The sequence below is a fragment of the Dreissena polymorpha genome, chromosome 14, assembly GCF_020536995.1.
Source record: "Dreissena polymorpha isolate Duluth1 chromosome 14, UMN_Dpol_1.0, whole genome shotgun sequence".
In the NCBI taxonomy this organism is placed as follows: domain Eukaryota; kingdom Metazoa; phylum Mollusca; class Bivalvia; order Myida; family Dreissenidae; genus Dreissena; species Dreissena polymorpha.
The window spans coordinates 9,897,515-9,911,612 of record NC_068368.1 but is presented as its reverse complement, the minus strand read 5'-3'; the positions used below and the strand labels follow the sequence as shown (position 1 = coordinate 9,911,612).

General features: G+C 32.9%; 1 protein-coding gene across 1 annotated transcript; it reads left to right on the top strand.

The window, feature by feature from the left end:
• Positions 1–268: 268 nt before the first annotated feature.
• Positions 269–13,463, top strand: LOC127859011 (multiple epidermal growth factor-like domains protein 11). The gene is made up of 14 exons (XM_052396396.1): positions 269–327; positions 952–1,164; positions 1,377–1,574; positions 1,783–1,914; positions 2,596–2,733; positions 3,047–3,184; positions 6,685–6,822; positions 7,076–7,213; positions 8,104–8,238; positions 10,729–10,858; positions 11,353–11,468; positions 11,681–11,761; positions 12,092–12,171; positions 12,598–13,463. The coding sequence occupies exons 2-13, from the start codon at positions 1,110–1,112 to the stop codon at positions 12,154–12,156; spliced, it is 1,464 nt and encodes a 487-aa protein (XP_052252356.1). The 5' UTR covers positions 269–327; positions 952–1,109; the 3' UTR covers positions 12,157–12,171; positions 12,598–13,463.
• Positions 13,464–14,098: the final 635 nt, after the last annotated feature.

The window sequence follows — 14,098 nt, the reverse complement described above, 5'->3', positions numbered from 1 at the left end:
ACTAACAAAATTCCTGAACTCGTTTAATAAAATATGGTATGATATGACAACTCGTGCCAGATCCTATATATATTTATTCACTTAACTTATGCCTGTGTGCATGTATACACGTTTCTGTAGCAAGAATGTTTTCTAACCTGTTAATACGCTTGTGCGGAAAATCCCGACGGAGCTGTCATGCAGTAAAAAAACACAATATTCCTATATTAATTTGAATGCACCTCATTCCGGCAACAATGTGAAGTTATAATATGAACTATTTCTCCTATCACACCATGAACATGTGAACACGATTTATACGGTGTAGTTGTTCGTTACACAATATTGGTAAGTTCGATGCAGTGTATTTACACTTAAAAGTAAGCAAATGTTCTGATACTTAGCTCGATGCCATAGAAACCAGTTTCTCGTCCTTGCCTATTATCTCTAAACCTAGGTATTTTGTTCTCTATCTCAGTGTCTACACAAGGTCCCATTAAGAGACCGTCATTCGTCAATAACTGTTTCTGTCCTGTTATACATCTTTTTCCTATGAAGACCTAACACACGTTTGAAATTATTACGCCAATATGTTGTATCGTATCACATTCCAGTCATATTTCATTGATGTTAGTTAATTTAAACAGTACATTTATTTATACAATAAACAAATATCAGATTGTACGTTTCGTGCTAATAGTATTCATGTTCATGTTATTCTGTTCTATATTGTCATTTGTGTACACAAAATAACATGCGTTCAACCAAGTTCGATATGTTCTAAAACGTTCTAAACAAATCACATTTGTTGCACCGAATCACAACACGGATGCATTGGATAAATCAATTGAATCTGTCTAAACCTGAAAACAAATTTGCTATAATTGATTGCTGAGTGAGATTCGCAATGTTGCCATTCGAATAATTGTACAATTGATCACTAAAATTAATTAAAAACCCTGCTTTTTTAAGGTGAAATCAAAATTTCACTGCAAGGAGCTACACTGTCAAAAAACGAGTCAGAATGGGACGATTGGGTTATCGGAAAAACAATCGATGGAAGAACTGGTGCTCCTAATGTATGTCAATGTTGTGCCGCCATTAAAAGGCCAACCTGGCTCCAAATAAATATGACACAAACATATTTTGTGACGCGAGTCGTACTTCAAGGTCGTACCGACAAAGGTAGAAGATTTTGTAAAGATATATTTATGTGTGTTTCGCTTTGTTGTATATTTATATCTTATGATATATATTCATATAATCATAATTAACGGTGTTTAATAAATATGAGATGTAGTTTGTAACAAAGCTATGTCATTATATTAAATTGTGTATGAATTTAACATTTATATAACACTATTAATTGTTAACTACGATTTCTTTTTAAATTTTAGCTTTCCATCAGCTTAGGGATATTACAATGTTTGGTGGTAATGCTGACAGTCACATGGTCGAAATACAGGCCACTGATATGTCTAATACCATACGAACCTATGACATAAGTCCGCCACAGGCTATGCAACAAATACGCGTGGTTGGTCAGGGACCAGGTTATTTGGTCATATGTGAAATAGAGGTTTACAGACAAGAAGGTAAAGCAACATGGACATTTCACTCATTTTTAGTCGTTTATTTTTAATGCAGTAATTTAAGTTTTGCAGTTAAGCGTTTTAGTCAATAATATGTTGGTTTAAATAAACGTGTCTAATTATTAGTATGAACGACACTATTCAGTTTTTCAACTAAATATGAATGCAACTGTTTCCTATAAACCGTAATATAAAATATGCGTTTTTATAGATTGCATGATTGGAACCTACGGACCTAATTGTGAACAAAGATGTCATTGTCTGGATGGGCCTTGTGACACCATAACTGGTACATGTGGAGCAGGATGTCAGGGTGGCTGGAGAGGGGCCGCGTGCAATAAATGTAATGTATTTATCTTTTTTCCATTTCGTTTATTCAAGTTTACGTCCGGTAAACAACGTTTTATATTCGATTATATTTGTGATCAATCAGAAGTAAAATAATCGGGATAAATGATTATTTTATCAGAATGTTTATTAACTGCTTCCGATTTGGACTACTTTGTTAATGAAACATACAAAGCTCGATGTTCCAACTCTGGAATCACGAATCTCTGACCCAAAACCGAAAATAACAATAAATGTATTGATTATAGAGATCTATGTAAATAATAGATTTTTTTTAAACATTTAAATTACTACAATTATGGATGTTTAATTAACGAACAAATAATGCATGAGGTTAACATTATTTGCTTAAATACTATGACACCACATGTGTTTGAATACCTTCCTATGACTGATGTTACCGTAGAATCACGCACGCACGGGTAAGGCCGAATCTAAACAAATAATTAACAAAGTGGTAGATAGTGGTAGAGCAACTTCTGACTGAACTGCTTGGAAAGGTAGTTTGTGTGCTTACTACATTTACGCTTAAATGTACTTTTCCTCAACAGTTTTATATCATTCAGGACAACGGAAGGATTTATACTTTAATGTCAACGTTTTGATATTTGAGAAAATAGTTTGTTGTGAATGCGTTCTTTAAGAAAATAATGTAACGTTACATTAATATCAACAGCCTGCGACAACGGATGGTACGGCCAGGGCTGTCTTACACAATGTGGTCAATGTCTGAACAACGCTACCTGTAATAAGACTTCCGGTGTGTGTCCAGATGGATGTGCTGCAGGATATAATGGTTCTCTCTGCAAAAAAAGTACGTTCTTTTTTTCTGATTCCCATTGACAGCCCTTTTGCTTTAGATATGTTATAATACTTGACTCTTTAAAAACGTCTTGTGACTAGATCTTGTTTTGAAAGAATATTTAAACATATTGCTGATGTTAAAATCATATTTAAGCTAAAGATGTGTTGTCAGTACGTAAGAGATTCATATGTTATTAGTCAATACGAATCATCCACGAAATCGTTTTCCTAAATGTTACTGCTGATAAGTACGTGATGATGAAAACATCGATGCTACTACTTAATTAAATATGTAGAGTTATTCTTGACTATTCATTGAACAGAATGTGATGACGGATTTCATGGTCTTGGATGCCAGAACAAGTGTGGTAATTGTCAGAACAAGGTGCCCTGCAACACGGTTTCTGGCCTCTGCCCTGGGGAATGTGAATCCGGATATAACGGGACGACGTGCAAAGACGGTAAATTATAAATAAATGTAAAATTAATTTGTGGGTTGAGCGTCCCTCTTTACAAATGCAGTAGTCATATTATAAGACACACAGATAAGTATATAACCGCACGAAATTGTTGGCCCAAAAAGAAAAGAAAAACAACGAAATTAACACACTTGAGTCTTTAGAACATGAACATTCAGAGCATGTTAAAATGTGTTTATTATTGCTATCCGAAAAATTAATAGATAACTCCATATATGCCAGAGCACGGATCAAAAATTGTTTATATAGAAACAAACCTTGGTTAAAATGAGTTTATCTGTATAAAAGTCATTATAAAAGAAAAACACGATGTGGTTTATTGAACTAAAAAATCCTTTAAATATAAAGAATTGTTACTTTTTGAACCTAACAGCACTTTATTGAGACACATTTTAGCTCATATGAGCTCGAAGTGATCATAGCTAGCTTTTGTGATCACCTATTTTTCGTTGTTCGTCATGCGTCGTCCGTCTTAAACATTTACCTTATTAAGGTAGCGCACCCGTAATGGTTTCCCGCGATTTCTTCAAAGATCGAAGAGCCCTTTTACCTGTTTACTTATGGATATCTAATTTAAGCGGGTACTAATGTGAAGTTGTCGTGGTGGAGTGGTTAAGGCGATAGACTAGACATCATTTGGGGGGGGGATCTTCCAGCGCAGGTTTGAAACCCGCCGACAACACGTACTATTTGCGACGCGTTTTATTTCTTTTCTAACGTAATTTAATTTAATAAAGCATATAAGCTATGTTTAAGGTTAAATATAACGACGTTATAGCTAAATTGGGTCATTTACTGCTGAAAATACGAATCATGCATGATGCATTTTTTTTATTTTTTTAAAAGCATAGAAAGCTTCCCTAAAATTTTGCCTGTATTTCATTGAAATGATGCTGATTAAGAATATAATACATTATATTAAATATGGAAAGGTGCCCATTACGGATGCGTTACCTTAACAATCTAGTGACCACACTTATTGGTAGATCGTTATACGTGGGCATAATATTTGTCCCAATGATATGTAAGCGGAGTTCGAAACGGTATCACGTACATAATATAAACTATGTAACTAGGTCAACTTTAAAAAAGCTATTTTACATTTAGACGTATTATTTATAGTTGCCACCTCAAAAAACATAGTCAGAACATTACATAATATCCGAATTCGAAAATGATTCCGACCGTTTTAACAACATTGCTAACAAAGGGCGGGGCAGTTTCCTTATATGGCTTCAATTTAACTTTGTTAACCTTGTTCACACTTTAAAATGTATATTTATTTTAAAAACTTCATATAATGTGGTCATAAACCTTTTACTGCTATATCTCAGCGCAGTTTCAACAGTGGGTAAAAAAACTGCCGCAAGGGTTCCGGGCAATTTTCTGGATATGTCTACAGTAAAAATTTGTTTTCAGTCTAGAATAGACATTTACGGTTAAATTTTCATGATACTTATTAAGAACATTCGTTCTTAAAATATCTCAGAGAAAAACAAATGTTCGCTTTGTTTCAGTTATGGCCTCCAGGGGATGGCGCATTGTCCCTCAAATAGTATAGTGAAAGCTCCTAACTCGTAAGAAGTCACTTGTGTAGTCAGCTCATCATTCAACTTGTTCAGACCATGTTTTAATGGTATCTAGGCCCAGATAAAACATAGGTACGGTCATTAAAAAAAAAATTCAGTCAGGGTGCGCGGAAATTTTCTGTATACGGCTATATTAAAACCTTATTAAAACTGAAGAAGTCACATATTAACTTAATCTTTTTTAAACGTTCTCAACGTATTTGTTTCTTAGTTTATCTTGGCTAAAATCGAAATTTGTTTTGGTATTTCGCTAAAAATAGATACCTTGCGATATGTTTGTTTAGCGTTTAGTTTAGGCTCAAGTGTAACCTTTCAACACACGTTGATGTTGCTTTTCTCTGAATATTATCTGAACATTATAAGAACTTTTACACTGATATATATGGGAGCGTAATGCTTTTTTTAAAATAAAATGATTGTATAATGATGATGTTAATGATGATGATGGTGGTGATGATGCTGATGATTATGATGGTGATGATTATGATGGTGTTGTTATTGGGGGTGGTGGTAATAATAACGATGATGATGATGATGATTAAGATTATTAAGATGATTAAGATGATGAAAATGATGAAGATGAAGATGACGATGACGATGGCGATGGCGAAGATGATGATGAATATTAAAATTACAATTTTTTTAAATAATGTCGCATACAGCTAAATCCAATTAAAGAACAATAAATGTTACTGTTTAATCCAACTTGACCGTTAAGCACATATGTATTATGTGAAGAGCTGAATATAATGTTTCCCACTTAGTCTAAAAATATTTATAAGTGAACTATTTACTTTTGCAGCTTCTTGTTCAACATAAATAACCTGTGCTTCCTACTGGATAACATATTTGTTCAACCAGAGTTGTCGCCCCTAAATTAATATTATGTTTAGATATGAAAGTGTGCATGATTCTGTGTTTTGAAATGGTTTTAACTATCAACAATTTGTCATAATTGTGTGCCAAGAAATTAACATGTATATTTCAATAAGTAATAGTGTTCCAAGTTGTATTATCACAATTTGAAACAGATAACGATGACACATTTGCCTGTATGTCTTTATTTTGTTTTCTTTAAGTAATACAGGTTTTGATATAGCTCTGTAAGTAAAAAAAGTTAATAGTTTTATCTTATCAGAGACAGCTATTTACGTACATGCCGTATTAAACATTATAAATGGTTAACACTCTAAAAGCTGTATTATTGACATATCTTAAACGTTTGCCAGAACAATAAAATTGTGTTACCTCAGCAAAGTTTGATATTTGGTAATGTGGGGTCAAAAACAGAGTCAGTATGCAAATTTAAAATACCTGAAAACTTCTTTGGATTGTTTCCCCAATGTCCATGAACTTGTTACATACATTATTGTGCTCTATTGATGTAAATATCGAGTTTGAAAATGGTTTAAGTTGATTTACCAAACAATATTGCCCAATTGTGGGGTTATTTTGCGTGGGTGCTTGTCTCATCCGATGACACTAGTTTTACTCACAGGACAACAATTTACTTTAGTCACTTAGCCAACTATTATGTTTCTTAAGTTAATTATTATTTATTATTGAAATTTGATAAATGAGTTTACCATACATTCAATATTTAAATCATAATTATGTTATTTCGTTCAATAACAAAATCAACCTTGCGCATGCATGTAAATGAAACCTGTTTACAGCCTCAGTGATGCCTATTTTACTGTTAATTTTCATTTTTTAATCAATGGTAAGAAGATAGAAAAAATACTTTTTTCATTGGTGCTGCAATATGTAATTCTCACAATTTGTTTTGCAAATGCGCTATTTGATACACCATCGAAAGATTACACCAATTATAATGATATTTGAATACGTCGTTACATCAGCGATGATTTTAATAAATATGTGTTCACATAGCCTGCGACAATGGATGGTACGGTCAGGGCTGTCTTACACAATGTGGTCAATGTCTGAACAACGCTACCTGTAATAAGACTAACGGCATGTGTCCAGATGGATGTGCTGCAGGATACAAAGGTCTTCTCTGCGTTCATGGTATACTTCATTTCAAATTCATGTTGACATGATTCGCACTTAAAATATTCAATAAAGATTGACATTTTAAAAAGTACGTTTTACAAATATGTCTTCGTTTGAAAAGTGTTCAACTCGACTATATATATGCTATAAGTGAATATGAAACTTTCCATACATCGTTATTGGAATGATGGCCACAATTAAATAATGAAAACATCCCGCATTACTTAGTAAAACAAATATATGTTATTGTTTACGTTTAATTAAACAGAATGCGAAAACGAACGGTATGGTCTTGCATGTGAGCAAATTTGTGGTAATTGTAAAAACAAGGTGCCATGTAACAAACTGTCCGGCGTATGCCCTGGGGCATGTGGACCCGGATATAACGGGACGATGTGCATTAAAGGTAAAATACAATTATCTATATTACAATTAATCATAGTAATATTGTAAGAAAATCATTGGAATTAACACGACGTCGAATTTTTTACATTATGAAAAACATCAACAATACCGTTTATTAATTAGCAGTTTATGTTAAAAAAACTTTGATAATTAATGCAGATCTCTATACAAGATATGTGTAATGCAATTTATTGAAGTGAGGTAACGATTCCACTGCTAAAACGGCGGCTTGTATAAAGCGTTACACATTTACATGTTTAACAGTCAATTTCGCAAACAATTAAGAATATTTTCGTCAAAGCTTATATCAGATTATTGAACAACAATACTTAAATATACGAGTTCCCTGAATGCATTATCGTAGTAATTAATGAATATGAGAATACAGTCTGTAAGTACAACCGCTCTGGCGCTGGCAATCTTGTTAGTATGAAGGCCACACACAGACTGTATTGATGTCTTGAGTGTAAAACTGCTCTATCCCTCAAGCCTTATCATTAGAGATACAATTGTTTTATGCTGAACACGCAGTTAACCTCGTTGTTAAACGCACTGTAGTATCATATAAAATGTAAATGTGAAAACTGGTTGTAGATTGAACGTTTTCTACTTTAAAAAGTGTCAGGCCTACCAGCGGGACATTTTATATTAAAATTGATTGATCGCTTACAAAGGTCAGCTAAGGTGAAATGCTGGGTTTAAATGCTTTGCCGAAAAAAGATGAAATGATTGTGAATACCATAATTTTAACGACAACACTGTGTCAAAGAAACGTACTTCAATTTGATCATGCTAATTTCAAATAGTTGTGTTCACTTGTTTGTTTTTAACAAAGAACACAATCTGCTCTTAGACCTTATACATATACAAACTTGGTATTCACTATTCTAGCATGCGATGTCGGTTTCTTTGGAGACAATTGTTCAGCAGCATGTGGCAAATGTAATGGCGTGTGTCATCATATAGACGGCATATGTTCACAAGGCTGTGAACAAGGCTTTGCTGGCGATCTTTGTATGAAACAACGTAAGTAAGGTACTTCCGTTATTTCATTTTTCTTTCAACACTATTTTTCTGTACAAAGTCTCTTATGCAACGCAATCAGACATTCAATGAAACTAATTTTCACAATTAGGTAAATACATTGAATGATGATGATGATGATGATGATGATGATGATGATGATGATGATGATGATGATGATAATGATGATGATGATGATGATGATGATGATGATGGTGATGATGATGATGATGATGATGATGATGATGATGATGATGATGATGATGATGATGATGATGATGATGATGATGTTGTTGTTGATGACGATGCTGCTCATCTGATGATGATGATTAACGTGATGTTGTTGATGATGATTAGAGGGGCCACGTGCAATGAAAGTAAAATATTTATTTTTTTTCCATTTCGTGTATACAAGAACCAGTACAGTACATTTTATTATATTGGAGTATACGTCTGATCAATCAGATTTTTTTTTACTGCTTAAGAATCACGGATTGCTGACCCTGAATCCAAAATTAAAATCGATAATGTTTCTAAATGTATTACATTTAAATAGAAGAACATCTTCATCGACAAAACACTCCAATTGCTACAATTATGTTTTTTATGTATGAACAAATAATGAAAGGCTTACCATTATTTTGCACCGGAAACTTATTTTGCTTACGTATAATCAGAGAGTATTTGTTTTTGGAAACAAAATGAGTGGAACATTCATGTGCAACTTTACCAGCAGAATTACACAGCAGTATTACAATGTACGGTAATAAATTATCCATTGCTTGTAGTGATACAACACATAAAAACACAACCATTCCCAATTAGACCTATGCATTTCTAATTTCGAGTTACAACATACTTTGTCGTTTTAGTGGACGACCAAATAATCTTTTTTATTGCAACAACTTTACATATAAGGAAATACATTTACAATCGAAACCTTATAAATGCGTACATAAAAATGATCGCCGAATAGTTGCAGAAATTCGGTATTGCACCGTCTTCCAGTGAATGTTGTCTTTATTTAATATTCACATATAATAAACGTGTAATCGTAAAATTGGTTTATCCAGATTCAAAAATATAAGTGTATTTAATTTGAATAATAAAAAAACAGTGAATCTCTTAGATGGCTTTAAGCGAGTGCAGACTTTTGTGGAACCCGTAATTAACACACATTTTTTATCATGAAAGAATCAAAACTACTTAGAAAGAAAGTTGTTGTGCTTTTTTCATTATCGCATAAACATGGTGTACTTCAACATTCTATTATATTTCACGCAAATTAAAGAATTTATTATTTAATTTCAGCGTTAAAGTTTATAATAAAACAGTTGCTGTGAAATATAATATTTTAGAAAAATAGTTTTCGTCAAATATTACGTACATTTTATATAAAAAGCGACGGGATACCGGCAATCGGGAACCCTCGGACTATTCCGCAATAACGGCGAGACGGTGTGGTGTAGCCCACTGTCCGGAGCGTTCAGATTGGCGATACCGGATGATAAGGCTAGGGCTGTCTGACCAGATGTGGTCAATGTCTGAATAACGCTGACTGTAATAAGACTTCCGGTGTGTGTCTAGATGGATGTGCTACAGGTTATAAAGGTCTTCTGTGCATACATTGCATGGATAGGCTATAAATTTGCAATATAGTGTGTTATGCCTAATAAATGTTATGTTATGTTATGTATAAAATTCCGATTCCGATCAACTGTACTCTTCTTACTTTAATAGTAAGTGACTCTTTATAAACTTCTTATTACTAGATCTTTATTCGTTTACGCTTTTATGTTGGCTGTTTAAACTGAATGTAAGAAGTATGCAAACGGTAATGTCACGTTTATGCTAAAGGTAAAAGATGATTAACAAATCGTAAAATATATATGTAATACGTGTATACGTACCATCCTGGAAATCTTTTTACTTAATTTGAATTGTGACCATTATTCGATAATAATAATTAAATAAATTTCGTTTCATTTAATTCACCAATGTAAACATATAACAAAAACAAGGCATAAGTAACACTTTTCAATGATCATTTATAATTTGAAACCGAACGTTTAAATTTAGTGGTCGCGCGTTAGATTTTTATAATAAAATCAAGGCCCCTATTGGTAATCAACATTGTCGTCATATTTTTTTTCCGTAAATTATTCGTATTAATATAGTTGTGTTATTTAATCCATTAAATATAATCGTACAAAAAATTGTTTGAACACGTCCCGGTAAACTACACACATTGTATCCATGTTAATATTGACATATGTGGAACATTAATCTCTTTCAAAGATGGAACTAGTTCGCGTTCTCGAAATAGAAAAAGTATGATAAAGAGAAAAAAAATCACTACATTAAATAAGTTTGTTCGTTAGAGATACATTGTCTGAAAACAATTAATGATTGAGAAAAAAAGTTTTAATTAGTCATCAATGATGACCAAAGACATCCACACATGTTGCCTATGATACGTGTCATACTTTCCAGCTACAGAGGAAAAGACGACTATTGAACTTTCTCATGGGGAGCTTGTGGGCGTCATATGTGCAGCCATTGTGGCATGCGTTGTCTGTAGTGTAGTCACGGCATTATGCATGAGACACAGAAGGCGTCAGCAGTAAGTATATATACATTTACTGCTATCAATATAATCAATATAATTGCTTCGTAGTTTATTGATATTTTCAATTGCTCCACGAATGTGTTTTAATTTTTGTCGTCTGAAGATGGGGAATCAGTTGTAATCGTGCAGATGTATGTTCTTATGTTTTGTATCTTTCATTGTGTAATGTCCTTTTAAGTGATTTATTCCGGGCTATGTGCAAGGTTTGACGGGTCTTAAAACAGGTTTAAACCCGATGATTTGCATTGATCGTGCAAGCCGGCGACCTTACATGTTTCGTGTGTATTTACACAACTATAGTTATGTTTGTATAGGCATTTGGTCACTTGCTTAAATTTTAGATATACAAATGGCGAGGGGCGTTTTTCTCCTGATTTCTGTTTGGTTTCAGTATCCGTTTATTCAATATATCACCTGTGTCGATGTACATTTACCGAGCATTGTTTATGCCCATTCAACGCTATTTTTATCATTTTTTATTTCGCAAGAACATCTGCATCGAATACATCGGAATCATGTCAAGGAACGGCTGTTTCTGCCTACGATGAATTGTCGCCAAAAACAAAAGCAACTAGCCACTATGACACACTGACCATGACAATCCGTAGGTGTTGTGTTGAATTTAAAATAATTTTGAACACGCTTGTGCAACTACTTATCAGTGAGTTCGAGTAAAGTTTATAAACGTGTTAAACTAAACCACATATTTAACGTAATCCGTAAGATGTTATAACAAAAGTTGCAAAATGCATATATTTATCTTAGTTTAGTAAGGGAATTATTTGTGGTATCCATTCTATGCTCGTATGCTTTCAGCGCCAACGTCTTCTGAATGCGAACAAATTCCAAAAGCCTTACAGAAAGTTGAGAAATACGAACGGTTGCAATTAAACCAAAGTAAGTCGTAGTATTTATTATCATATCAACAGTGCATACATAACATAAATATATTCATGTGCATGGTAAGATGAGTAATAATCAATCAATCAACCATTCAGTAACATAAGTTTTGTTGTGTTCAATGTAAATACTCAATGGTCAGTAGTGTGCATGCTTAAAGTTTTAAATAAAAAAATATAAAATGAGTATAAAACTATCTTTATTGTTTGAGAAATAAATTCGGACAGAATACCAGAGTAAATCCCAAGACAGTACTGCATGCAGATGTTGTACAACATAATTTGAACGTTACTCAATCCGATAACAAGATGTGTTGATCCGTTACAGAAACAGTTGCTGCCACGTACGAAAAGCTGTCGCCAAATTTATCCACTGGGGAACATTACGAATGATGGAAACCTGTTAATGTTAGTAATAATATAAAGTCGTTATATCCTGAAACAATATATCATACTTTGTATATAATACATTCATACTATAATTAATCATTTCAATATAAATTACTGTAAATACACAAGCAATTATATTGCCTCTTGCGTAGACGGAGCTTTGGTACAAACAGTGCAATCGCATCAAAACGGAAATTTAAAAATCTTATTCGTTACGTTGCATAACGCGCTCTAGTGCAAGCACTGTAATTTGTGATATTACACCATAAAACAGTGTATGTATGTCTGCGTTATGCATATAAAAACATACACCAAGTTATAACAATTAATCTTTTTAAACGATGTTTGCTTTGTTATCTTGCCAGTAAATTGTATAATCTTGCGTACGTGTTTGAATGTTCTTGATGCAAGCACGAACAATGATTTTAGTCATTCATGTTTCAGTGTCCGGAAGAGAAATCACAGTGAATAAGGAACTTATCGTAGACCACACGTTCGATTTGAAAACAATTGATTCAAAGAATCGAGGAAACGACCAATTTTCAGTTAAACTTAATGGATGCCGATAAATATGTTTATTTCATATGAATATATTTGTGTGTGGAATATAGTTTCGTAAAACATACATTTTGAATACATATAGGAATAATGATGCTTTAATGAATTTGGCTGTTTAGTACATAATAAAATGGCTTGCCGGGAGAAAACGCTGGAAAAATATTCGTATATTTATGTTTATAGTTTGGGTCTGTGAATTTTTTTTTTATTAACATTATCTAAAATCAGACACCTTCTATAAACATAAACTGTAAACTTCGACGCTTCAAGAAAAAAAGCTAATATATACCGCTGAAGTTAATCTTTGTATATATTTAAAGATACTATCTACTTAACTGTGGCCCCACAAAGGCAAATTATTAAAATATGTTGAATTTGACAAAACTACTAATGACATAAAAGAACAGACACACCTCTCTTTAAACAATAAATAATTAGTTGATACATTCAGACACAGTAACAGTCGTTCTATAAAATGACAACTGTGTATTTGACCTTTTCAATTTTAACATTTTAACGTCATTATGGTGAGATTTATATATTATCCATATATGGGATGTGGTTATTTATCAGACATGATAGCACAGTTAGCTAAGGCGATGTCAATTGTCATTTCTTTGTACGGTTCATAAGTCAGGAGTTTGATGCCCACTGAGTATTTTACTTTTTCTGACTATTTGCTGATTTGTTTATATCGATTTGTCATATGGTGTTTTACAATATTGTATTAAATTAATGAAACAATATGTCAAATGCCTGAATATATATATATATATATATATATATATATATATATATATATATATATATATATATATATATATATATATATATATATATATATATATATATAATGCATTTCAGTAAGACTTACACCTTTGGAGCATTAGGTTCAGGGGTCGATTATTGATGATATCATGTTATTGTATATAATGATAATGCTATACTGCTCCAGCAGCTTGAGTTTCTCTTCTTTATATTGCACTGCCATGCCTTTATCACGCGACACTGTAATATCGTCCGCAACGTTCTAAGCATTCTTAGTATACAGTGTAGTAGATGTTTGCTTACCATGGTCTTGTGGTTTGTTAGTACGGCAATATACTGAACGTACATGAATTTTTTTTCGTATGCAGTTTAAAAAACATATAAATAGTAAGGGGGTTTTCGTATTTAATGACCTTGTCGTCATTCACAATCTAAAAAAACACATGAATCCCTAATCTTCAGTTTTGTTGAACTGTTAATTTGCCCCAATAATATGCCCCAAGTTCGAAACTGGATCATGTGCGGTCAATGACTTTGTCATAAGTTGAAACTGAAGAGAATGCATTTAAAACTCTAAAGGCATCATTATTTTCTATGTATCATAAATCTTTATCAACCC

Bases quoted from the DNA above. Each gene is read 5' to 3' on its own strand.
- LOC127859011 (XM_052396396.1), top strand. From the start codon at position 1,110: ATGACACAAACATATTTTGTGACGCGAGTCGTACTTCAAGGTCGTACC. The intron at 7,214-8,103 runs GTAAAATACAAT...TCACTATTCTAG, and splicing joins CGGGACGATGTGCATTAAAG to CATGCGATGTCGGTTTCTTT. The intron at 8,239-10,728 runs GTAAGTAAGGTA...CATACTTTCCAG, and splicing joins CGATCTTTGTATGAAACAAC to CTACAGAGGAAAAGACGACT.